The 24,200-nt window shown below is 39.2% G+C and overlaps 1 protein-coding gene across 2 annotated transcripts; it reads left to right on the top strand.

The window, feature by feature from the left end:
• The first annotated feature begins 320 nt into the window (after positions 1–320).
• LOC143848506 (protein IN2-1 homolog B-like) lies at positions 321–22,392 on the top strand. 2 transcript variants are annotated; one of them, XR_013235400.1, is made up of 10 exons: positions 321–368; positions 592–666; positions 2,588–2,648; positions 2,788–2,874; positions 18,048–18,146; positions 18,233–18,341; positions 18,431–18,507; positions 19,827–19,934; positions 21,771–21,860; positions 22,145–22,392. XR_013235400.1 is itself a non-coding variant. In XM_077357459.1 (10 exons), exons 1-10 carry the CDS (start codon positions 358–360, stop codon positions 22,151–22,153), a joined length of 717 nt encoding a protein of 238 aa, XP_077213574.1. In that variant the 5' UTR covers positions 321–357; the 3' UTR covers positions 22,154–22,392. The 2 variants fall into 2 exon arrangements, 1 of the variants encoding a protein (XP_077213574.1); XM_077357459.1 differs by having other exon boundaries at positions 21,780–21,860.
• The last annotated feature ends 1,808 nt before the right edge of the window (positions 22,393–24,200 follow it).

The raw sequence follows: 24,200 nt of genomic DNA, 5'->3' as shown, positions 1-24,200 counted from the left end.
TATAGATAGGAGGGTTAGGATCATCCTGTGAAAATGAATTTTGGGGAAGACTTTTTTATGTTGTGGTCCAATAAATAGACGGTTTGGATCATCCTAAGGAGGTCAATACAACACCTTTTGAAAAATGATCGAGAATCAGTCCACATACAAAATAAAATCTCAGTTCTAATTTCTAACTACCTCGGATTAGTAAATGATGAAATGCATTAAGTAATGTTAAGGCAAGTCAACCCCTTCATCTTTCATACGTCATTTCTAACGTTTCAATCCATTTGCCCAGCTATATATAGTTCACTTGGAGCTACATTATCATTCCTCCCAATTTCTAAAACCCACATACCATTTCTAAATCCCTCAATGGCAACAGGGTAATTTCATCTTCCATGCTACAATTTTCTGTTGAAGAGGGGGGGGGGGGGGGGGGGGGGGAGGGGAATAGCCATCAGAGGGGGTGAAAATATCACCCCCCCTTTTTTCTTGGGTTTTCTTGATTTCATGGGTTTGCTTTAAAATTTCTGTATATTTAAGTTTTATTCAATTGGTGGGCTAATGCTGTAATTGTTGTTATGCATTTTTCTTTTGTTTGTTTAGAAAAGTTCAAGAGGTTCTCCCTGCTGATCTGAATTCTACCTCAGAGCAACCCACTCTTTTCGATGGAACCACGAGGTCGATATGTTCTTACTGTAATTTGCTGTTTTCTTTCTTTGATTTTTATGGGTTTTACTAGTTTTGAATTCTAGGTTTTGTTAGTGTAAGTGGGGTTTTAAGTATTTTATAAACAAAGTGCTTTTATTTGGTAAAAAGGTTTGCTTTTTTAGAAGAGAGAAAAAGTTGCTTTGAAAGATAGTTCCACATCGGATTGGAGAAAAGTTGGTGAAGAGTTTAAATAGCTTTTCTCTCCTCTCTTAATTGTTTTAAATACACAATGGGCTTAAGCCATTGGGTGGACCTGTGGGACGGTGCAACACATCGTAGCGATTAGAGCCTTTCATTTTTTCCAATTTGATCCAAACCATTGGATCATAATCGAGTTCGATCACCGAATGGTTCGGTCGGGTTGGGCTTGAGTTCGGGCCCAACGGTTGGCCCAGCAGGCCTAGAGGCTCTCCAACAGATAGTGCTTGAGCCGGTGCGATCCGAATCGTCGGATCGTAGTGTAACGGCGCACCAAATCGTCGGATCGTAGTGTAACGGCTAGTGGATGATGACCGTTAGCTATTGTCCCAACGCTCATGACCCCAGAAGGTGCGGATCCGTGGAATCCACTTATGGGACTTCAAATTTTACAAATTCAAAAGCCTCAAACTCTCTTCTAAAGCCTTTAAAGTTACTGTTTACGTTTTTCTTTCCAGAAACTTGTTCTAGTGTAATGTGGGTCTCAAATACTTGTTCCATTCTAAAGGTGATTCTTGGGTCTGTTTCTGCTTAGTGCAAAGCGTCAACAGACATCTTGGTGTTCTAGTATAATGTTTTCTGCAGAAACAGTAACTAGGGTCTCAAATACTTGTTCCATCTAAAGGTGATTCTTGGGTCTGTTTCCGCTTAGTGCAAAGCGTCAACAGACATCTTGGTGGTGGCTTCATTGTATCTTGGAGGCATATTCGTGGTACCCCTTGTACACTTACTGGTGGGGGAATATTGTTTAAAGGAAAGCGACATCGCACCTTGAAGCATCTCTTCTCTTCTATATTTTTCCCCATCTCAACAGTAGATTTTCCAGCAGGTTTTTGTTTCTTTGAGGCCATGTTTGCATTGCAAGAATTTTCTCAAAAAGTGTGGACAGAAAAAATATTTCTAAAAGCTCCTAAGTTTTCACACACTAAAAAAAGACGAATTGAACCAACCCTGTTCAATTTTTACTTAGAGGAGCCTTTGATCTTTTAGATAATATCCCTTTAAAATAGCTATGATCATATCATTTTCCTTTAAATTGGGGAAAGGAAAATTTTCTAGAAATTTTTCCATCAGAAATGTTTTTCTTCCGATGCAAACAGTGACACAGGTCTAATTGTCCTTATATAAAAAAGGGAAATGTTATCAGCACTATTGTATTTTGATGAGGGCACTCCTTTAGTAAAAGTACAGTATGGCCTGCACCATAAGATGATCCAAACCGTCCATTAGATGGGCCACAGCCTAAATAGGTTGTGCCCCAAAAATCATTTCCATACGTTGATCCTAACCCTCCGATCTGAATGTTAGAGGGTTGATACTAACCCTCTATAGATCGGAGGCTTAGGATCAACGTATGGAAATGATTTTTGGGGCACAACCTATTTTGGCTGTGGCCCATCTAATGGACGGTTTGGATCATCCTATGGTGTGGTCCATACTGTACTTTTAACAAAGTGAGGAGTGCCCTCATCAAAATACACTAGTGCTGGTAACATTTTCCTAAAAAAAATCAATGTCCCTGATGTAGTCAGCAAGCACTTTTCTGATCTGGGTCTGTTGGAAGGATCTTCAAACTGTTCTTTTATCCTTTCTTTTTTAGGTTTCCCTTCATGGGACATTATTTGTGAAACTGGGATATTTTCAGATTCTTCTTTTCATTATCTGACTTGCAAAGTTTTTTTTTTTTTTGAAGGCTGCATACATCATATATATGCCCTTACGCGCAGCGTGTATGGATCGCTAGAAATTATAAGGTTTGTGAGTTTGTTCTCGGTTCTCTTCACGACTTTCTTGTAATTGTACTGAATTCAAAATCTTTATGAACTACATTGGGTTATCATTCATTTCTAATTTGAGTTACTTGTTTTTCTCTTTCTTTATTTGAGAGAGCAGGGATTGCAGGATGATATAAAATTGGTTCCCATTGATTTGCTAAATAGGCCTGCTTGGTACAAGGAGAAGGTCTACCCTACAAACAAGGTGCCTTTCTTTAATATATAATAGAGACTGATGGGAGTATTGGCCCTTTTGTTGTAGTTATTTAATTATTCTCCGGTTATACTTATAGGGTTTGTCTTATTGTGACAGATAGGATAACTAAATGTCTAAAAACTCATATTCAGTCTAGAACTCATACATTGCAAAATCCAAGCCACTCCAGTGAGTCAATGATTCACTCGGTGATTTTTTTTTCCTATTGACTCTGGTTGAATCGAACAAGTTTTGATTGCCTAAGGCCTCTGTTAGGAATTAACAAGGCAGCAGAATAACGATGCAAAGATAAACGAAAGAATCACACACAGAACACACAGATTTACGTGGTTCACCCAACCGGCTTGGTTTGGGCTACGTCCACGGCAGAGCGACAAGCCAACGATTCCACTATTCTGAAGAAAAGATTACAAACCTTCACGCCCCTCTATGGCGTCTCCTGATATCACATCCCTTTTATATGGCGTTCAAAAAACGCGTTACAATAAAGAAAAACCCTAATTCATGAAAGTGTACAGTACTTTCAGATTAGACTGAAATCAGGCTTTACCAATAACAATCTCCCACTTGAAGACTGATATCTGTACTTCCACTTAATAGCTTCACTCCTCTTGACGTATCGCTCTCGCATCCATCAATCATACATGAAGATCAATCAAAGTTGAGCAAAGGCCCAACTTTTCCCTGTTAATCACCTTTGTCAACATATCTGCAGGATTTTTGCTGCCAACAATCTTGTCAAGCTTCAGTTGTCCATCCTCCAAAATTGACCGAATGAAGTGATAGCTCAACTGAATATGCTTAGTCCTCGAATGAAATGCTGAGTTCCTTGCTAGATGAATAACACTTTGATCGTCGCTCCACAGTATGCTGTTCTCTTGCTTTCTACCCAACTCTTCCATAAATCTCTAAAGCCAAATCATCTCTTTGCTAGCCTCAGTAATAGCAACATATTCTGCCTCTGTTGATGAGAGAGCAAACCACCTTCTGTAATTGAAATCCAGCTGACTGTTGTTCCACCAATAGTGAAAACATATCCCGTGGTGCTTCTTCCTCTATCTCTATCACCTGAATGATCTGAGTCAACAAATCCTTGCATGTCTGTGTCGGCTCCCCCAAAACATAAGCAATAATTGGATGTACCTCTGAGAAATCTGAGTATCCACTGAACTGCCTTCCAATGCTCTTTTCCTGGGTTATGCATATACCTGCTGACAACTCCCACTGCATGTGCAATGTCCAGTCTCGTGCTTACCATTGCATACATCAAACTTCCAACAGCTGAAGAATATGGTACTTTTGCCATGTACTCTTTTTCTTCCTTTGTTGACGGACACAAATCCTTCGAAAGTTTAAAGTGACCTGCGAATGGAGTAGCTACTGGCTTCGCCTTATCCATGTTGAACCACTTTAACACTTTCTCGACATAAGCTTCTTGAGATAACCACAATTTCTTCTGCTTTCTGTCTCTCCTTATCTGGATGCCAAGAATTTGCTTCGCTTCACCCAAATCTTTCATGTCAAAGACTTTTGAAAGATTCTTCTTTAGTTCATTAATTCTTTGCATATTTGATCCTGCAACAAGCATATCATCTACATACAATGCAAGAATTATGAAATCTCCATTTTCAAACCTTTGAAAATATACACAGTGATCAGACTGACATCTAGTAAAATTTGAAACTTGCATAAACTTGTCAAATTTCAAATACTGCCTTGGAGCTTGTTTGAGGCCATACAAACTCCTATTTAATTTGCAAACTAGATTCTTCTTTTCCTTGACTTCAAACCATTCAGGTTGATGCATGTAGATCTCTTCTTCCAAATCACCATGGAGAAAAGCAGTTTTAACATCTAACTGCTCAAGATGTAAATTTTCTACAGCCACGATACTCAACAAAATACGAATTGAAGTCATTTTAACAACAGGAGAAAATATTTCTTTGAAGTCTGTACCTTTCTTTTGTGCAAACCCTTTTACCACAAGCCTTGCTTTGTACCTCTTCGTTCCCCTGATTTCATCTTTCATCCTGTATACCCATTTGTTGTACAATGCCTTCTTTTCAGCTGGCAGCTTCACCAAATCCCAAGTTTTGTTTTGTTTCAATGAGGCCATCTCCTCATTCATGGCTTGCTCCCACTTTATTCTGGAATCATCTTGCATTGCTTCTTGGAAACATTCTAGCTCACCCGAATCAGTATACAAAACATAATTTAAAGCAGGAGAATACCTTTCAGGAGGTTTAATCTGTCTTGAAGATCTTCTAAGAACAGGAGTTTTCGGTTCCTGCACTTGAAGATTATCACCATAATTGCTTGTAGACTCACCATCTGAATTTCCAAAATCATCATCTGAGTTTTCTGGATTTTCCTGCACACTAGGTATGACCCCACCTGCAATCTCATCGAGTTCTAAAAACTTTGTTTCATCTTTTCTACTTTGCTGTTGTCTATCTTTGTACATGCAATTCTCATTGAATATAACATCTTCACTTCTGATGATTTTGTTATGTTCATAATCCCATAAACGATAACCAAATGCATCACCCCCATATCCAACAAATGCACATTTAATAGATTTAGGATCAACTTTTTTTCTATTTTCTTTATCAACATGGGCATAAGAAATGCAATCAAAAGTTCTCAGAAAAGAGTAATTTACCTGTTTCCCTGTCCAAACCTCCTCTGGAATCCCTCCATCTAATGCGCTAGATGGACTCCGATTTATCAGAAAAACTGCAGTGTCAACTGCTGCTGCCCAAAACTGTTGAGGTAACCCCGAATGAATCCGCATGTTCCTTGCACGCTCCAGGATGGTTCTATTCATTCTCTCTACAACCCCATTCTGTTGTGGTGTCCTTGGAACTGTTTCCAATCTTCTGATTCCATTGAGTGAACAATAGCTTTTGAAACTTCCATTATCATACTCTCTGTCATTGTCCGTATTAAGACACTTGACTTTGTTCCCTGTTTCAGTTTCTATAAGAGCTTTCCACTTCTTGAAAAACATCAAACACATCAGATTTATTCTTGATTGCAAAAACCCATGTTTTTCTACTTGCATCATCTATAAACGAAATAAAGTAAGATTTTCTACTGAAAGAATTTACCTGAGCTGGTCCCCAAACATCTGAATGTACTAGTTCCAACCTTTCTGTTCTCTTCTTGTTCCTTCCTTTCAGAAAGCTAACTCTCTTCTGTTTTCCATACACACAATCTTCACAGAACTCAAAATCAACCCCTTTCAGACCAGGTAGCAGATTTCTTGAGTGTAGGTTCTTCATGCCAGTCTCACTCAAATGCCCAAGCCCGTGATGCCAAAGTGTAGTATTCCCATCTGTAGAAGCTACTGAAATAGTATAATTATTAGTGCCAGTAAACATGTACAAAGTACCAACTAGATTACCCTTGGCCACTACCAGCGACCCTTTTGTAATCTTCCATTGACCATTACCGAAACCAAAAAATACCCTTCACTGTCCAGTTTGCTTGTTCAGATGAGATTCTTCTTCAAGTCGGGAACATGGCGTGCCCCTTCCAACTTCAAGTGGCCACCATTAGACAATTTTAACAAAATTGTGCCTTTTCCTACAATCTTACGTTCTTGTCCTTTTCCAACAGTTACATGTCCATAATCACCATGAACATAATCATGAAAATAATGGTTATGAGAAGTACAATGAAAGGAAGTAGCAGAGTCTATGAACCAAACTTCAGATTTAACATCTACTGATGCAGATAAACACAAATCACCATATACCTCATCATTCGTAGACACCATGTTTGCTTCGTCATCATTATTTTGCTGACCCTTTTCATCTTTGTTCTTCTCGTTCCAGCAATCTTTGCCGCAACCCCAGCACTCTCCTTTAATTTTTCCTTCAGTTTTCCCTTTTCCAATTGATTTTGATCTGCCTCTGGATTGTGACTTTCTGCCCTTCGAGGTACTTCCTCTCTGTTGTTGTCTGCCCCTTGTTTCAACTGACAGAACAGTTCCAGATGCGGCATCAGAACTTTTTCTCCGCATCTCATCACTCAGTATACAACATCGTTGAATACCAACTTTCCTGTGATTGTATTACTTACAACCATAACCAAGTTATTCCAACTTTCTGGCAAAGAACACAAGAACAACAGAGCCACAACTTCATCATCAAAAGTCAAATCAACAGATTGTAATTGAACAATAATCATATTAAACTCATTTAAATGATACGGAAACGTTATTAGACATCGTAATATTAAATAACTTTTTCATGAGGAAAACTTTATTTGACGCAAAGGGTTTTTCATATAACTTAGCTAGGGTTTCCATGACTCCAGCGGTTGTGGTTTCTTTGGAGATATTGAAGGCCACCTGCGACGTGAGAGATAATCTCACCGTAGCCAACGCCTTTCTGTCCAAAATCTTCCAATCTTCAACCTTCATCGATTCCGGCTTCGTGCCCAACGGAAGATATAGATCTTTCTAATAAAAACAATCCTCGATCTGCATCTTCCACCACTGAAAGTTCTGCATGTTGAATTTCTCAAATAATTTTCCATCTTCTGCCATCGCTCCCACTCAAGCGAAAAATCCTGTCAGATTCGCTTTTCAACCTCGGCTCTGATACCAATTGTTAGAAATTAACAACGTAGCAGAATAACGATGCAAAGATAAACGAAAGAATCACACACAGAACACACAGATTTACTTGGTTCACCCAATCAGTTTGGTTTGGGCTACGTCCACGGCAGAGCGACAAGCGAACAATTCCACTATTCTGAAGAAAAGATTACAAACCCTCACGCCTCTCTATGGTGTCTCCTGATATCACATCCCTTTTATATGGCGTTCAGAAAACGCGTTACAATAAAAAAAAACCCTAATTCATGAAAGTGTACAGTACTTTCAGATTAGACTGAAATCAGGCTTCACCAATAACAGCCTCTAACTTTGTCGAATCCAGCCATTCCGTGATTTCCTTGGTGAATTTTTTAAGATTGAGATGGATAAGTTGTTATGATCCGGTGACTCCATCATAACAATTGGATCATAACAACGTATCCATGTCCATGGGGTAACTGATGCACCGGAAGCAGAAGTTCGAGCGGTCTACCAAGGGCTTAAGCTAGTGGATCATCATCAATTGGATTCCTTGGTTGTGGAAGGGGATTCACTAAATGTGATCCGTTGGTTAAAAAGATAACAAAATCATCCATGGAGATTCGATAGTTATTTTGATGAAGTTTTTGATTGGATTGGGTCATCATCCATACCTTTCTCGCATGTTGGATGATCTGCGAGCACGGCAGCGGATGGTTTGGCTAGAGAGGGTGTATCCAAAGAATCTTTAGCCTTTTTTTATTACCTTCCTCCTTGATTTGTTATCCTTTTGGGAAGAGTTGTTTCCATGCCTTCTCTCTTTGTAATCTGACCATCTCGGTCTCTTTTTAATGTAATCTTGGCTACTATTAGAAAAAAAGGTTGTATGATCCACTTTATTGTGTTATGCATTTGTTATGATTCAGTGTCTTGTGTTGTGGTTATGTCTAACGCCGTGCCCCTCACCTACCAAAAATGAGACTTTATCTCTGCATGTAAATTGTTATTTCCTTATTTGGGTAAGGTATAATGATAAGAAACTTGTTTATTTCACACTTGGTAAAAAACTCTATTCAGTCTAGTCATTTTATTCTTTGTAAGTTTCTTCTTGAATTGAACAATATAAATCATTCTGTTTCTTCTCGTTTTCTGCTCTATTTTTGCCTTTGTCGATGATCATATTACTTTTCTAAAATAGGTTGGGTGTTATAGACCTCTTTCACTTAATGATTTCCTTAGGACAAATTGAATCACAACATTAAATGGCACAGATCATCTATGGCTGCAGACAAGGCCAAAAGCAAAAGAGCCATTGATTTTGCAACATATGTGGGCATATATTTGGAATAAATCTGCTCAAAATAATCTTTAGAAGTCTCTTTTCTGAGAGTCACCACTGTGATTTAAAATAGCCTTTGGGGTAGTTTCTGATCTTTATGATGAGGTTTTGTTAGATTTGGATGATTGTGTGGCAAGGATCATGCCAAAAATGCAGGAGTTAAGATACTATGTATTACCTAGATACAAAGACATCTGATATGGCAAAGATGCATTATAGGATCTTTGTTACTCTGTATCCCGTACATTTTTCTATTGTTTTTGGCTGATGATGAAAAGTAGTATTTCAGATCATATTTAGGGAAGAGATCTCATGTTGTTATGTCATGTCAAAAGAAGTACTTCAGCTCAAGTTTAGACGTACAATACAGAGTTCTACAGATATGAAACAGTGATTTTAGTTCAATCTGTCTAAAGCAAAACATACATGTCAGAGAGAAGGGATGGAAAGGTGGAAAAAAGGGAGATTGGCTTTGCCCATCTTGTACATATTGCAACTTCAAATGGCGGAGGTATTGTCGCTGATGTAAGCACCAACAAACAAAGCATGATCAGATACCTGGGTCTACCACACCTACAGAAAAGGATTCGGGGACAATAGAATCCAGGGGGGATCATTCCGAAGGCCAGGTGACTGGACTTGCCTACCCTATGACTACCTCAATTTTAGATGGAGGGAGAAGTGTCGATGATGCCTCTAAAAATTTTAAAAAAAAAAAAAAAAAGAAAAAAAAAAAAAAAAGATTAAGTCAGATCTTGTCGAAAACCATACCAATCTAGAATCCTCTACGGAAGATTGTTGATGGCCGGATTCTGGGTCGATTTCTTTAATAACTGAGGGTGGGTTTTTGCTTCTATCTATCTCGGGCAAGGAAGTGGACAGGAGGATGGAATCTCTAAAAGCTTGCTTGATAGGAAGGAGAAAGGAAAACTCTTGGACACTCAATGACCTGTGGTTATGGGCCAAAGGAGTTTGGGACATTCCTTCCCTCCCTTGTCCATGTACTCTAGCTAAAAACAAAGTGTTATTTATGTTCAACTTAGAGGAGGAGGCTGTAAGATCGCTTTAGGATCAAAAGTTTGGGTTCCTGTTACTTTCACTGGGCCTTTGGAGCTTTAAATCCCCTCAAGACAAGGAAACCTTCTGGGTTAATTTTTATGGTATCCCTCTCAATGTTTGGGCCACCTCAACGGTTGAAGCCCTGGGAAACACATTTGGGCGAGTCCTGGAGGTGAAAATGGAAGGAAGGCGTAACCAATGTATGAGCTTTGTCTCCGCCAAAATCGCTACCCCACAGTGGCAGGTTGTTCCCCCTCTTATCTTGGTTCGGTTTTCGGGGTCAAGTGTTCCCAACTCGTACTACAATCTAGATTTCTCTCCCTGATTCTGGCCAAGTTCTATCTGGTCCGGGCACTTGTTTGGGCTCCCTCCCGGAAATGGAATCTTTGCCCCTAGGAAGACAGGCACCGGCGACTGGGTTGGATTCTCCCTTGCTTAAGAATCAGGGATGGAGATCCGTTAAACCCTTGGGATCTGCCCCTTTGAATTTGAATTCAAATTTCAAACCTGGTGGAGGTCTCTTGCGATCGTCCCGCCCTGATATGGGCCCCACTCTCAGGATAGAGGGTCCCTATCAGTCAACTAGGCATTCTGGGAATGATAGATTGGTTCGGGTAGCTCAAAAGGACAAACTTGTTAATCTAAGGAAAGCGCTTATAGACTCAAAATTTGGGATATCGTTCGGGCTAGGGTCCAGACCTTGAAATTTGACCCATAGCTTGCACAGAAGCTAAGCTCTAAATCTAAGGTACATGGCCGCCTCAAATTCCCTCCTGAAGGTCTGACAAATAAAATGGATTCCATTGCGGCCTCCTTCTCCATAGGTGACTACATCTCCAATGAATGGAGTAGGAAAGAATACTTTGGAAGGTGGCTGGGACTTGATGATTTCAAAGCTGTTTTTGGGAGGAGCCGGAAGCCAGTTGGGAGGGCCAATCGCTGGCTTTATAGTTTTCCTTTTTTGTTTTCTCCGTCCTTGACTGTTCTAGGTCTTCATACATTGTAATACTTGGGAGACTACTGGTCCCGCATGCATGTATTCTTCGTATGATTTTAATATATTTTTGTCATCTTTAAAAAAAAAATACAGGAGTTAAAGCTGTTTGGTTAGGGTTAAAAACTTGGGTGGCTATTGGCTACTTTAGGGTGTCGATAAAAGGTGATTTTCTTACTACTATTAGGTAGCTCAAAGGAAACTCTAAGCCCCCTTGTCTTCTCGTTGACCTTTCCAAAGAGATGCAGGGAATTTTGTTATGCTTGACTGAATTCAAGGTGGCACACATTCTCCATGATGGAATTTCCTAGGCTGATTGTCTGGCCAACCATTGTGTTTCGTGTTCTTTTGTCTGGTTTTAGTATCTTGTATCTTTTGCCCTTCAACTTGTTTAATAGTTAAAACAATATACCAAAAGCTTCCTATTTGGATGGGAAGATTCCAGAAACTCTCTTCGTAAGCTAAATTCTTCTCGCTTCCCAAATTCAGGGGAAACAAGCTGCTCACACGCTTCCTCTCAATTAAGAGTATGCTTCCTATTTAGGGTATTTTTTTCTAAAAGAGTATTTATAACGTTAGAGGAGCTTATTTAAATAAGTGTGTAAAACTTAAAAAAACATATGAAGTTTCAATAAAACCTTTTGTGAATCTTTTCCCAAAAATTTTACATTAAATTTACATGAATAGAGCATTTGAAACTATAAATTCCTAAAACATGTAATTCTAATCTGTCATAAAGTCTTCTGATTACCTTTAATCCTTACATACGTCAACCTTTCTCCCTTAAACTGTTATGACACTACTCATCCTACACATTTGTTGTTCAATTCCAATGAGGCTTATTGCATGCTTCCAAGGTTTTAAATTTCGGTTTCGGTGTCGGTTTCGGCCACCACCGAAACGTTTCGGTTTCGGACCGAAATTTCGGCCGAAATCATGTAAAAAGATGAATATGATTTCATTTATTTTTTTAATTTCGACCGAAATATCTAAAATTTCGGTGTTAATTTTGTTGGATATCTATGTGCGTGTGCTCTTATATGTATGTTATTCCATAAGGGCATTGTAGTATTTTCCTCTTCGTTTTACCGCATTGACTTTCAAAAATCAAACAAAATAGAAAAGATAAAAGATAGGTATTTGACTAACAAGGATTGGATGTGCCCCTATAACATGTTCTATACAAATAGAATAGCCCATTTATACAGAATGGTAAAGAGGGCCCCGACGATGATAGGTGGATCTGGTAATTGGTCTGTTCCGATTCTGATAGGTGCACCTGACATGGCATTTCCACGATCAAATAATATTTCATTATGGACTTGACCAAACATCTCACTACACGAGCTGGCCCTGCTTTTTCTTCTCCCCAACTCCAAAAAGTCCAGTCTTCGATCTCTCTTCGCAACGCAATAAAGAAGTGCATGATTTGGCTAAAAGTTTAATTCTCTTTGCCGGTGATCTCAAGCGGGGAACTTCCAACTATGAATAAAAAACGGATTGCAAGTAGTGGATCAGTAAGTCGCTCTGGGCCCCGATCCGGAATTGCGGGATCACCGGGGTATAGAATTAATGTAGCTGGTAGCCCTATTAGTAAATTAGTAAAAGTTTTTCCAGGAAAGGCAAATTTAATTGCGAAACAAAAGTCCCAAAGAAGGTGCCCAGCGGCATATCGTGCGCCAGGTGGAAAACCATTCTTCGTAGTTGGAGTCTAATAGCACAGTGTGTGGATGGTGAGGAACGATCAAACTATGTATGGGGGCCGGGCAAACTCCAAAATGGCATTTTCCCTTGACCCAATCTTTTTTTTCTCCTTTTCATTCGGGAAAGACAAGAAAATTTCAGGGTAGCAAACATTATCTAGAATTTCTCTATAAATTGTCCATCCCGTTTTATAGACAGACGGACTTTGTCATCTTAATATAAATACTTGAGTGAAGGGGGAAAGTCCTAACTCATTCTATTATCTCAATTTGGTTCTTCTCCAACATGGTATCAGAGCCTTAGGGTTTTTGTGCCCTAGGGACCAAATTGGAGATTCTTCTCCTTTTTCTTCTTCTCCACCCTCTCCACCCAACCCTATGACCTAAATCCATTTCCCATTCTTCTTCTTCTTCCCTCTTCTATTTTTTTCCTTTCTTCTTCTTCTTCTCGCCATCTCCCCCTGGTTGCCCCCTTGCTGCTCCTCTGACGCCCCCTCTCTCTCTCTCTCTCTCTCTCTCTCTCTCTCTCTCTCTCTCTCGCCACCATCTCTCTCTTGCTTCCCCATTTTCACCCTCACCTTCTTTTCCCACATCAAAACCCTAAATCTTCCCTCCTAGTCCCATTTCCTCTCCCTCATAAAACCTTAAATCCTTTTCTCCTTCTCCATTTCAATGGACTAAATCTTCTCTTTCTTTCTATTCCTCTTATTCGCAGCTTCGATTGTCTCTCGGCATTGCCTTGAGTCTTTCAATCTATGCTTTGACATATGGCTTGTCTATCTATTCCTCTTCTCATACTCGTTTGTCGTCGGAGCCGCACTCGTCCGATGGAGTCGACTTAGTGACTTCTCTCTGTCCTCATTTATATCCTCTCATTTTGAGTTCACCAGAGCCGATTATGAGGAGCTCCAGCGTCTTCGCCTTAACCGTCACCCTCCATCCGTCGGGGTTGCTCAGTCAGGTAGTGCACCTGCTTCTCTTCTCACTAGTTCTAGCTCCTGGATCATTGATTCTGGGGCATCCAACCATGTGACGGGTAACTCTCAATCCCTTACATCATTTAAGTATTTTCCTTCTCATTCTCGTTCTGTCACTCTTGCTGATGGGACCAAAGCTCTCATCTCTGGTAGTGGTTCTCTTTCACCCCATCAGGGACTTACCCTATCATCTGTCTTGTGTGTTCCTACCTCACCTTTTAATTTGTTATCAGTCAGTCTACTTACTAAATCTATGCATTGCTCTCTCTCATTTTTTCCTTCATATTGTGTTTTTCAAGATCTCTTGACTGGGAAGACGATTGGAACGGGTCGTGAGCTAGGCGGCCTCTATCACCTCCAGTGCCATCCCTCTCCCACCATTTTGAGTAGCTCTATTGATGCATATCAGTGGCATTGTCGTCTTGGTCAGCCATTCTTCCAGCGCCTCAGGCAGACCTCCATTGTCTCCTCTAACCTTCAGCCATTTCAGTGCGAGTCTTGTCAACTCGAGAAACACCATCGTGTGTCGTTCCCTCCTAGGCTTGATAGTAGAGTTTTGAGACATTTTGAGTTAGTTCATTCAGATGTATGGGGTCCCTTGAGGGCCAAGTCACTTTTTGGATATACATACTTTATTGTCTTTGTGGATGATTTTAGTCGAATGACATGGGTTTACTTACTTAAAAATCATTCTAAAGTGTTTACAGTTTTTTGCACTTTTTATGGTGAAATTTCTACTCAATATGATTGCTCCCTTAAGTGTTTACGAACCGATAATGCTAGAGTATTTTTCCTCTTCCAGTGGGCTTCAGGACTTCTTAACCCCTCATGGCATTATACATCAATCCTCCTGTGCATACACCTCTCAGCAAAATGGTGTTGCCGAGAGAAAGTTGTGCTGCCTTCTTTACATGACTCGTACCCTTCTTGTTCAGATGCATGTTCCAAAGGTATATTGGAGTGATGCCATTCTTAATTCGTGCTTCCTAACTAATCGTCTTCCCTCGTCAGTGTTAGGCAACCAAACTCCGTTCTCGGTCCTTCAACCTCATGGTGAACCCTTTCCTCTCAAGTGTTTGGCTGTGTGTGTTTTGTCCACAAGTTGGGCCCAGGAGTGGACAAACTAGACCCCCGAGTTGAACGATGTGTCTTTTTGGGTTATTCACGAACCCAGAAAGGCTACAGATGTTATAGTCCTAGTCTTCGTAGGTGCTTTGTTTCTACAAATGTTACCTTCTTCTAGGTTGTCCCGTATTTTGCGAGTCCTCATCCTCCTCCGGTTCCTTCGGTTATGCTTCTCCTACCGGTCCTACCAGATAGGGTTCCCTTTCTTCCTGCCCCCATCCCGCCTCCTTCGCCTCCTCCTCCGACAGTTCTCGGCACCGCTCGGGTCTATCAGTGCAGATCTCATCCTCAGCCGTCCCCAGCTCCGCCTGCGCCAATCTCGTCCCACCCTGAGATCACGGTCCCTCCCTCACAGGTATTGCATCCTTCTCGTCTTCTAGATTCTCCCATCGCATCTCATACTCGCTCACGCACTACTGCTCACCATATATCTTCTTATGTCTCGTATGACCACCTTTCACCTATTTTTCGTGGTTTTGTAGCTTCTTTGTCTTCTGTTTCCTTGCCTAAGTCCTTGCAGGAAGCCCTAGCACACCCTGGCTGGCGGGCGGCTATGGATGATGAGATGCACGCCCTTCAGGCGAATCACACTTGGGATTTTGTTCACCCTCCTCCTGGCGTTCACACAGTTGGATGCAGATGGATTTATGCCATCAAATACTTTCCTGATGGCATAGTTGAGCGCCTCAAGGCTCGGTTGGTTGCTAAAGGATACACTTAGATTTATAGGATTGATTACATTGAGACTTTTTCCCCTGTTGCCAAAATTCCCTCCATATGTTGCATTGGGGGAGTTGACCACGTCTGTGTGCCGCCTTCACAAATCCCTATATGGTCTCAAACAATCCCCTCATGCTTCGTTTGGCAGGTTCAATGATTCTCTTAGTGGGTATGGTATGAAGCAATGTGAGGTTGACCACTCTATGTTTAGCCTCAAATCTGATGCTGGATATGTCATTATCATAGTATATGTAGATGACATTATCATTACAGGGAGTGACTCTTGTGGCATTTAACTATTGAAGACTTTTCTTCAGAAACAGTTCTCTACTAAGGATCTTGGTCGCTTTCGGTACTTCTTAGGGATTGAGGTATCTTACTTAGGTACAAATGTTTCCCTCTCTCAGCGTAAATATGTGTTGGACCTTCTGGATGAGACTAGATCCTTGGGGATCAAACTTGCTAGTATTCCCATGGAACCAAATCTAAAGCTTCTTTCAGAAGAGGGAGACTTACTAGAGGATCCTGGCAGATATAAGAGACTTGTTGGAAAGCTCCTATATCTCACTGTCACTTGTCCTGAAATTTCGTATGCTGTAGGAGTAGTCAGCCAATTCATGAGTGCCCCTCGTACTTCTCTCTGGGCAGCTGTGGTGCATATTCTTCGTTACTTGAAAAGTGCTCCAGAGAGAGGGCTACTTTTCAAGAAACATAGTCACATGAAGTTAGAGGCCTTTTGTGATGCTGATTGGGCTGGCTCTCCAGCTGACAGACGATCCACTACAGGATATTGCACATTTGTTGGGGGAAACCTTGTGTCATGGCGTAACAAGAAACAGAATGATGTATCTAAGTCAAGTGTTGAAGCAGAATACAGGCCTATGTCTCACACTTGTAGTGAGCTCATTTTGCTACATTCTCTTCTGTCTGAGATTGGGTTTCCTCCATTTTCTCCTACAGAATTGTATTGTCACAACAAGGCAGCTATCTATATTGCAAACAATCTTGTGTTTCATGAGCGCACCAAACATATTGAGGTGGACTGCCACTTCATTTGACATAGGATTCAGCAGGGCATCTTACATACTACTTTCACTCGATCGGCCGACCAACTTGCGGACACCTTCACCAAACCATTGAGCAAAGCTAAATTTATTGATATTTGTAACAAGCTAGGAATGTGTAATATATACATTCCAGCGTGAGGGGGAGTGTTGGATATCTATGTGTGTGCTGATATGTATGTTGGATATCTATGTGTGTGTGTGTGCTGATATGTATGTTATGCTATAAGGGCATAGTAGTCTTTTCTTCTTTGTCATCTTAATATAAATACTTGAGTGAAGGCGGAAAGCCCTAACTCATTCTATTCTCTCATTTTGGTTCTTTTCCAACAAATTTCAGCGATTTCGGTTGAAATTTCGGCTATTTCAGTGGAAATTATAACATTTCGGTGTACATTTTTAAAACTTCGGTGAAAATTTTGTAAAAAAAAGTCCAAAAATTCGGTGACATTTTGGCGAAATTGGCGACATTTCCGTGAAATTTCGGTAATCTTTTGGCGAAATCTTGTAAAGAAACAACTTCATGTGAATTTCGTTTCGGTTTGTGCCGAAACCGAAATATTTCGGCCGAAACGAAATGTTTTGGCCGAAATTTAAAACCATGCATGCTTAATGCACTTCCCGCACATTTCATATTTACTTTCTTTAGAGCTGTTCACTTTTCTCTTTTCTAAAGCCTTCGCTTTCTACGTTCGCTTTTCGCACTTGCTTCCCACTCTGGCAACTATGGTTAAAACATTCAAAATAATAAATTAAATTGTAAGTTCCATGGGGAAGTTTATCTGTGTCGTTCTCTATTTCTAAAACTTCATAATGCTCATCTTGTTTGCTGCTTGCGCAAAGGCCTTGACAAGCTGACGCAAATCAATTTAACTTATGCAGAGAATTAAGCAACTAATGTCCAGGTTTCACCAATGCAACTCAGAAAATTTCACAGTTTTGAAATTATTAACTGGAATATCTGTCAAGGATGTCAAACTGCAGAAAATTCAAATATGGCACAACACAGCACAATACTGGAGAGGAAAATACGGTAGAAGAAATAAGATCGTGAACAGTAACACTGACTGCAGTCCATATAGATAGACCTAACCTTAATTTTGACTTTTGATACTACTAATCAAGCTCTAATTTTTCTCAAAATATGATCTCATCTACCCATGCTTAAACTGCCCTTCCCGTATATGCAGGTGATAATGTGATTTTAGATATTTAAGATAATGAGCTCAATTTATCTCATCTTGAGATGCACCTACACCACATATGAATGGTCTTGGACACCTCAGATCTTTCTTTGACATAGAGGTTGCCTGGTTTCGGCTTGGTTACATCCACTGTCAGTCCAGACGTGCTCAACACCTCATCCACTTAGTAAAATTTATCAATATGATTTGTTAATGCTATACAAGGTGAAAAAGTGAGGAAATTGATTTTGTGTGGGACAAGCTGAAAATCAATTTCATTCATCATAAACAGCTAATACATGGTGATATATACATGAAGATCATAATGACCAAAAGACATGGTGATATAAGTCTGTAGAGAAAGAAATAAAGTCCACATGTTGAGATGATTATCTTCAATTATTTTTGCAGGTGCCTGCATTGGAGCACAATAACGAAATTAGAGGAGAGAGTTTGGATTTGGTTAAATATATTGATAGCCACTTCAAAGGCCCTGCGCTTCTGCCTGATGTAAGATGAGGGAACTCTATTTGAACCTTGATTTTAATCCTTATATAGCTTCAAGATTTTGAAAATGTTTCTCTGAATGACTTTAGGATCCTGCCAAAAGAGAGTTTGCCGAAGAGTTGCTTTCTTACAGCGACACTTTCAATAGCTCCATCTTTAAAGTATTTGCTTCCAAGGGAGATGCAGTCAATGAAATTGGTGAGATTGAAAACTTTTTCTTATATGCATTTAATCTTAAAACAAAGCATGACATCTAATTACAGACTACTTTCTTCATAACATGTCAGGACCATCTTTTGATTACATAGAAAGTGCACTTTCCAAATTTGGTGACGGCCCTTTTTTCCTAGGACAATTTAGTTTGGTAAGTAATACCTTCATCATGTTACTCTTTCTAGGTTAGTTTTCATTCATTTTTTTCCATTTGCAATGTTTGTTCTATATTTTTTTTGAAATGCGAACATAAGTGCTTATTACTCCATTTGTCTAACTGTGTTCAACTACTTAGTGTCAGGCATAAGTTTTATTTTCTGCATTACATTTTGCCTCGCATTCTGTTTGAGAATTTAATACTTGTAATGTAGGTATATTATTTTGAAAGGAAAGGGATGGTAGCCGGCCAAAAAGCCCAATCCTGTGGCTCCCATTGGTGGAATGATGAGATCCACTGAAACAATGGGACCAATCTTTGGGGCGGTCTGGCAGATCACCATTTTGAACCTTTTCTTTTAAGTACTCTAATTTTGGATGGATTATTCCGAAAAGGAGAGTGCGTTGGTGCTTAATTTCACATTTAGTGTTGACTTGTACCTGCTTCCGAAGCACTTCCCAAAACAATTAAGAACCCCTTTTCGTATTTATCGGAATTGGGAAATCAATCTGAATTTTAGATTCCAACTTTCTAATCCATGATGATACATATTCTTATCTAAATTATGTTAGTAAAATTTATAAAATTGCCTAAATGTTCTGTGACATCAGTTTTTGTTGTAAAGTTCTGCAACATCTTGATTCCTGAATCTTAATTTGCGTCTTTCTCAATAATATTCTTTGTGAGATATCTTGGTTTTCTTGCTAAACATCATGATTTACATAAGAATATAAGATTTGGTATTTAATGATTTGAAAATGTCAGTTTAAAATTTTAAGAAATAGTAATTTAAGAACTCCTAGGAGGCCAGAAGGCCCAAGATATACGAAATAGAATCGATATTTGTTCATATATGATTGTTTTTATGCCATGTATTTTAATTTTTATGTTTTTCTTTTTTTTTGGTTAACATACACATGTAATTGTTTTGTCTTGTAAAAAATGACTCACAATAAAAGCATATTGTAAACTATTTTTGTGAATGTGTGCTTGTAGCCATCTTAGGTGATGGATACTTGGGGAAGATTATGTAATATTAATTCACATGCTATCATGGGAGTTTCAAATTGTATATTACAAAACAGTTTCATATATTGTTCCATGATTTTCTCCACAGTCTGAGTTTTCCACGTTATTTCCAAATACAATGGTGAATTGATCATTTCAAAAGGTTGTTGGCTATTATTTTCAAAATACAATGGTGAATTGATCATTTCAAACATAAATGTGTAATTAGTGGAATGCAGTTTCCTCTTATTTTTATATTTTCCGTGGAATTACTTCTAATTCATGAATAAATGTCTATCCTTCAGGTGGATATTGCATTCGCTCCATTTATTGAAAGAGCCCAGCTCTTCTTTTCGGATGTGAAGAAGCATGACATCACAGCAGGCAGGCCTAAGTTGGCAACATGGATTGAGGTATGTAAAAAATGCCATGCATGTTCCGGAGTCTGGAAGGAAAATTTTTTCATAGGATTTTTTTTTTTTCATTTCCCAAATTTAGAAGAAAATGATAAATTTTAATGATATCCCTAAAATTAAAGGTCGCTGTAAATAAAACTTGAATTCTGGCTGTTCAAATTACCTTCTTTCTTATGTAATCAAACAATGGAAAAGCATGAAATTTTGAAAAAAAATTCTTTTCCAAAAATTTTATGCAATCTACACAGAAAATCTTGAGAATTTCTCTCACAGACCTCACGTCACATGGAGGAGATTAGTTTTTGGATAAACAGCACAGGAAAGAAGTTGCAAGAACTTCCACACTGAAGAAGAACCAGCAGCCAAAGAAGTTAAAATTCTGAAACTCGGAAATTTGAAGAAGAAAACGATATTCAGGAAAAACTCAAGCAAAAAAGAATTAATATTCTGAAATGTGTGGGAGGCTGTCCATCCTTATAGACAAACATTCAAAGTCATATCTCTACATAAATTTGACAACTTCAGCTATGAAGTATCCTGACGCAATCCGATAACTCAAAGCCTAGAAATTGCAGACTTTTTCAAACTAGAACACCCTAGGCGGTGGCAATTGAGAGGTTGTCACTGAGAATTCTTAGTCATACAGGAAGAGATCTGACCTTCTAAATATTCCTCAAAACTCGTAGACTTGCTTGACCCTTTGCATCCAGCCCAAATAAAACTCTAATCCTCCACAAGCATTTAGTGTTTGATCTAGTTTTGCAGAGTTGCACTCCAATAGGAATGCTTCAAAACCCAATCTAAAGCCTTCTAACAATCTTCAAAAATTTTACCATAAAACTCTCCTCTTTTTTTCCGTAGGTAAGCTAGGATCAAACCTCCGACCTCCAGGTTTAAGAACAAAGCCTTGACCATTGAGCTAGAGGCTCAGTCCCATAAAACTCCCCTCTTAAAAAGGGCACTCCTGATCACAGTTTATGACTACACATCTACGCTTGTAGTAGAGTTTCAATTATTGGTCAACCTTAACACGAGAGGGATCTAAAACTGATGCAAAATAAAATTAAGAAATAATTTGTTTGTTGTTAACTTAAGAACATGCCTATAGACTAAAATCTAAGTTTGTGGTGATCTTGAAACGTGGTACCCGTCACAGACCATTATCGTTGTGAATCTGTGGTTACAGTAATGTTGGACCAGGGCTCCTACATTGACAACACCGTGTAGAACTCTGGTTGCATTTCTTGTCAAATTTCGTCAATCCTTGAAAATTTTGAAAATTTTCTCATAACTGAATCTTCTTATTGACTTGTGCTAGGTTCCTGACTGACAGTGCACACGTGTAGTTTTTTTTCAGTCAAGTATTCTAGACTCTGAAAATTAGGCTCTGTATTTTAATTTTTAATGATTAGAATGCCTGTTATTCTCGTCTCTTTTGGGATGGTAAGAGCTTTTGATGGTAAAAGATTTTGATGCAATACTATAGTCAAATTGCAAGTTACATGATTTCTAGCATAATTGTAGCAATAAGGGGATATCATTGTAAATTGTAGAAAGTGTAGTTCCATGTGGAATATTGATTTTTGTAAGGTATTTTATCTGGGGTTGTGGAAAGTAACATGGAAATGCAACTATCAAGTAATAGTAGCAACAAAAAATTTACACAGCCTTTAGTCCTAATCCTTTAAAAAAAGAAAGATCCAGATCTCTACTATTCTTGCAGCAAAGAACAAACACCGCTCCCTTACCGTACATGAAAATTATTTCACTGACACCACATTATGTTGGATTCTCTCAATTTTCACAATGGTTGGCATTAATGATGTGTGAAAGTTGTTTTAGGAGCTGAACAAGATTGAAGCTTATGTACAAACCCGATGGGACCCTCAGGTGTTTCTTGAAATAATCCAGACACGGTTTGCGGTATTGCCTCTTTACTATACACATTGGTAACTTCAAGTTGATGTTAAAAGAATGAGTAAAAACAATGAGAGATCCTATTAGGGGTGCAAAGAGAGATACTATTAGCGGTGCAACTCGGATCCAAATTTATGAATTTGGGTTGAGCTTTTTCCATAAAATTGGGTTGATTCCGATTCATTTTTTAACAAAAAGCTCAACCCAACCCAGCCCAAGATGCACCCCTATATCATATTGGTTTTTCCCTCAGAAAGTTAGCTAAATCTTCCTTTTCACTTCTTTTGCAGCCAAAATAAATAATTGGATCAGCGTAAGGTGATGATGGTCGTTACACAGAAGGATATTTCCTATGATAATATTATAATTTCCATAAAAATATGGTACTTGGGATGTTGAATTTTCTTAATTTTCTTCGTTAAAGCTTGTTTGTTATCACCAAACACTGGTTATTGGTGTTTGGTTCGTTCAATACATAGTATTTGCATGACTCTTATGTAGAAGCATTATGTAATAAAAACTTATTTTGTTTCTGTCATGTCATTGTAAGATAGTTTAGCAGTAATAAGTGGTGATGGAATGGATTCTGTATTGAACACTAATTTTGGCTTATGTTTTCTCTTTGTTGGTTAATCTAGCATTCTTACATGATGAATTGAACACACAGATTACGTGGGAAGTAAAGGTAAAGATTATCAAAATTTCTACACATTCAATTTTTTAATGTTTTACAAGCCTAAAATCAAATGCAAAATACCCTCTTCAAATTCTGCCTTGCATTTATTTTATACCACTTAGGCCCTACTCTTTGTTTAAACTCCTTTGAACAGGTTGTTGACACTAACCACTGCAACTGTCCAAGAGAAATTTCAAGATGAAAATGGGTAGCAAATATCAATTTCTTTCCCAAAAATACTGACAAAATGTTTTTTTTTTTTTTTAAAGATGCAGACAAAAATGTTAGGACAAAGGCTAAAGAACATGGTATTACAGAAGCAAAACAATTAAATATCCTTGCTGGGACACAAACTTTTGCCTTTTATTTTCGTCTCCTACTAAAAAGATCATATGTTTTCCAATCAGATTCTGTCAAGTCTGCCTTCAAAAATACAACAAGACTAGTTCTTAATTGATTTCTCTTCTTTGTCCTGCAATCCCCCTAAAAGCTAGTAGTCAAGGGGAGGGTGCCCAACTTTTTTTTGATGGGTAAGTTAGGGTTAGGTGGACCCCTACCAATATAGTAAATAAGGAATGATGACACAAATTCAGGAACAGGAACAAGATCACTGGCCAATCCTTAGAGCAATATCTAAGGAAGAGGGTAGAACAACCAGGGTTATGACCCCCTTGAAGACAAACTCAAAACAGGAAAGGGAAAAGAAAATAGACAAGCTGGAATTGTACAATTGGTTGGGCTTGTGAGACACGTTATCCCTAGAGCCAGTCCCCATACTCAGGTGAAGCCATGTTTATGAACTCTTGATAAGCCCTTCCATGTCCATTCACTTTTCCGACGTGGGATGCTTTCGCGTAGAACCCACAACAATCCCTCCCCTCCCCAACTGCACCCAACCCCATGCCACCCCACCTACCCACATCGATGCGTGTGCGCAGAAGCAACGTGGGAACTACGAGACCTTCCCCGAGGGATTCTCTCCACCTTGAGGGTACATTTAAGTTACCTCACCGAGATCTTTCTGAGGGATTTTCTCCATCCTCAAGGGTATATCGGGATTATCATGCCCCCAGCTCTGGTACCACTTGTTGGGACCTAGGTAGAACTCACCTGTAAAAGCTAGCTGTTGAGGGTGCCCAAGTCCTTATAAGCCCTTCCACATCCATTCACTTTTCCGATGTGGGATCTTTGCTTTCGCGTGGAAACTCCCAACAGCTTCCGCAGCTCATTGTGAAGACTTCATTGTCCGGAGAAAAAAGAAGGCTTTTTGGAGAAATTGGGCTTGGCAAAAACCACATTAACTTCTTTATTAAAGGATTTCTAACATGGGTTTTCAGTTTTTCCATCTTCATTATAGAAGAGAGAGACTAGGTGGACACCCTTGAGAAAGAGTGAAAGACCCAGAATTAGACAGCCACAACCTCTGTCCCTCTATCGGACTGATAGCCAGAGCTTGTAAGAAATTTACCAAAGAGAACAGAGGAGTATCATTGTCTAAGGCCTTACATAACTCCAAAGCATCCTTCTCATCACATGTCTATCAATCCAGCCACTAGCTGGATTGAAAAAGACCAATGAGGCTTTATAATCATTGAGCTGAAGAACATCAAGCTCGAATATAACTGTTATTTTTTTTTCTGAAATCGATAGCTTAGTAGGTGATATGAGAA

The sequence above is a fragment of the Tasmannia lanceolata genome, unplaced genomic scaffold (assembly GCF_043159265.1).
Source record: "Tasmannia lanceolata isolate RefF3 unplaced genomic scaffold, GAP_Taslan_0.1 ptg000016l, whole genome shotgun sequence".
NCBI lineage: Eukaryota > Viridiplantae > Streptophyta > Magnoliopsida > Canellales > Winteraceae > Tasmannia > Tasmannia lanceolata.
Note: the sequence above shows the minus strand (reverse complement) of the source record. Positions and strands in the feature narration are given on the sequence as shown.

Coding starts and splice junctions, on each gene's coding strand:
- LOC143848506 (XM_077357459.1), top strand. Junction 2,875..18,047: donor AGGTCTACCCTACAAACAAG/GTGCCTTTCTTT, acceptor TTATTTTTGCAG/GTGCCTGCATTGGAGCACAA. Junction 18,508..19,826: donor TCCTAGGACAATTTAGTTTG/GTAAGTAATACC, acceptor TCTATCCTTCAG/GTGGATATTGCATTCGCTCC.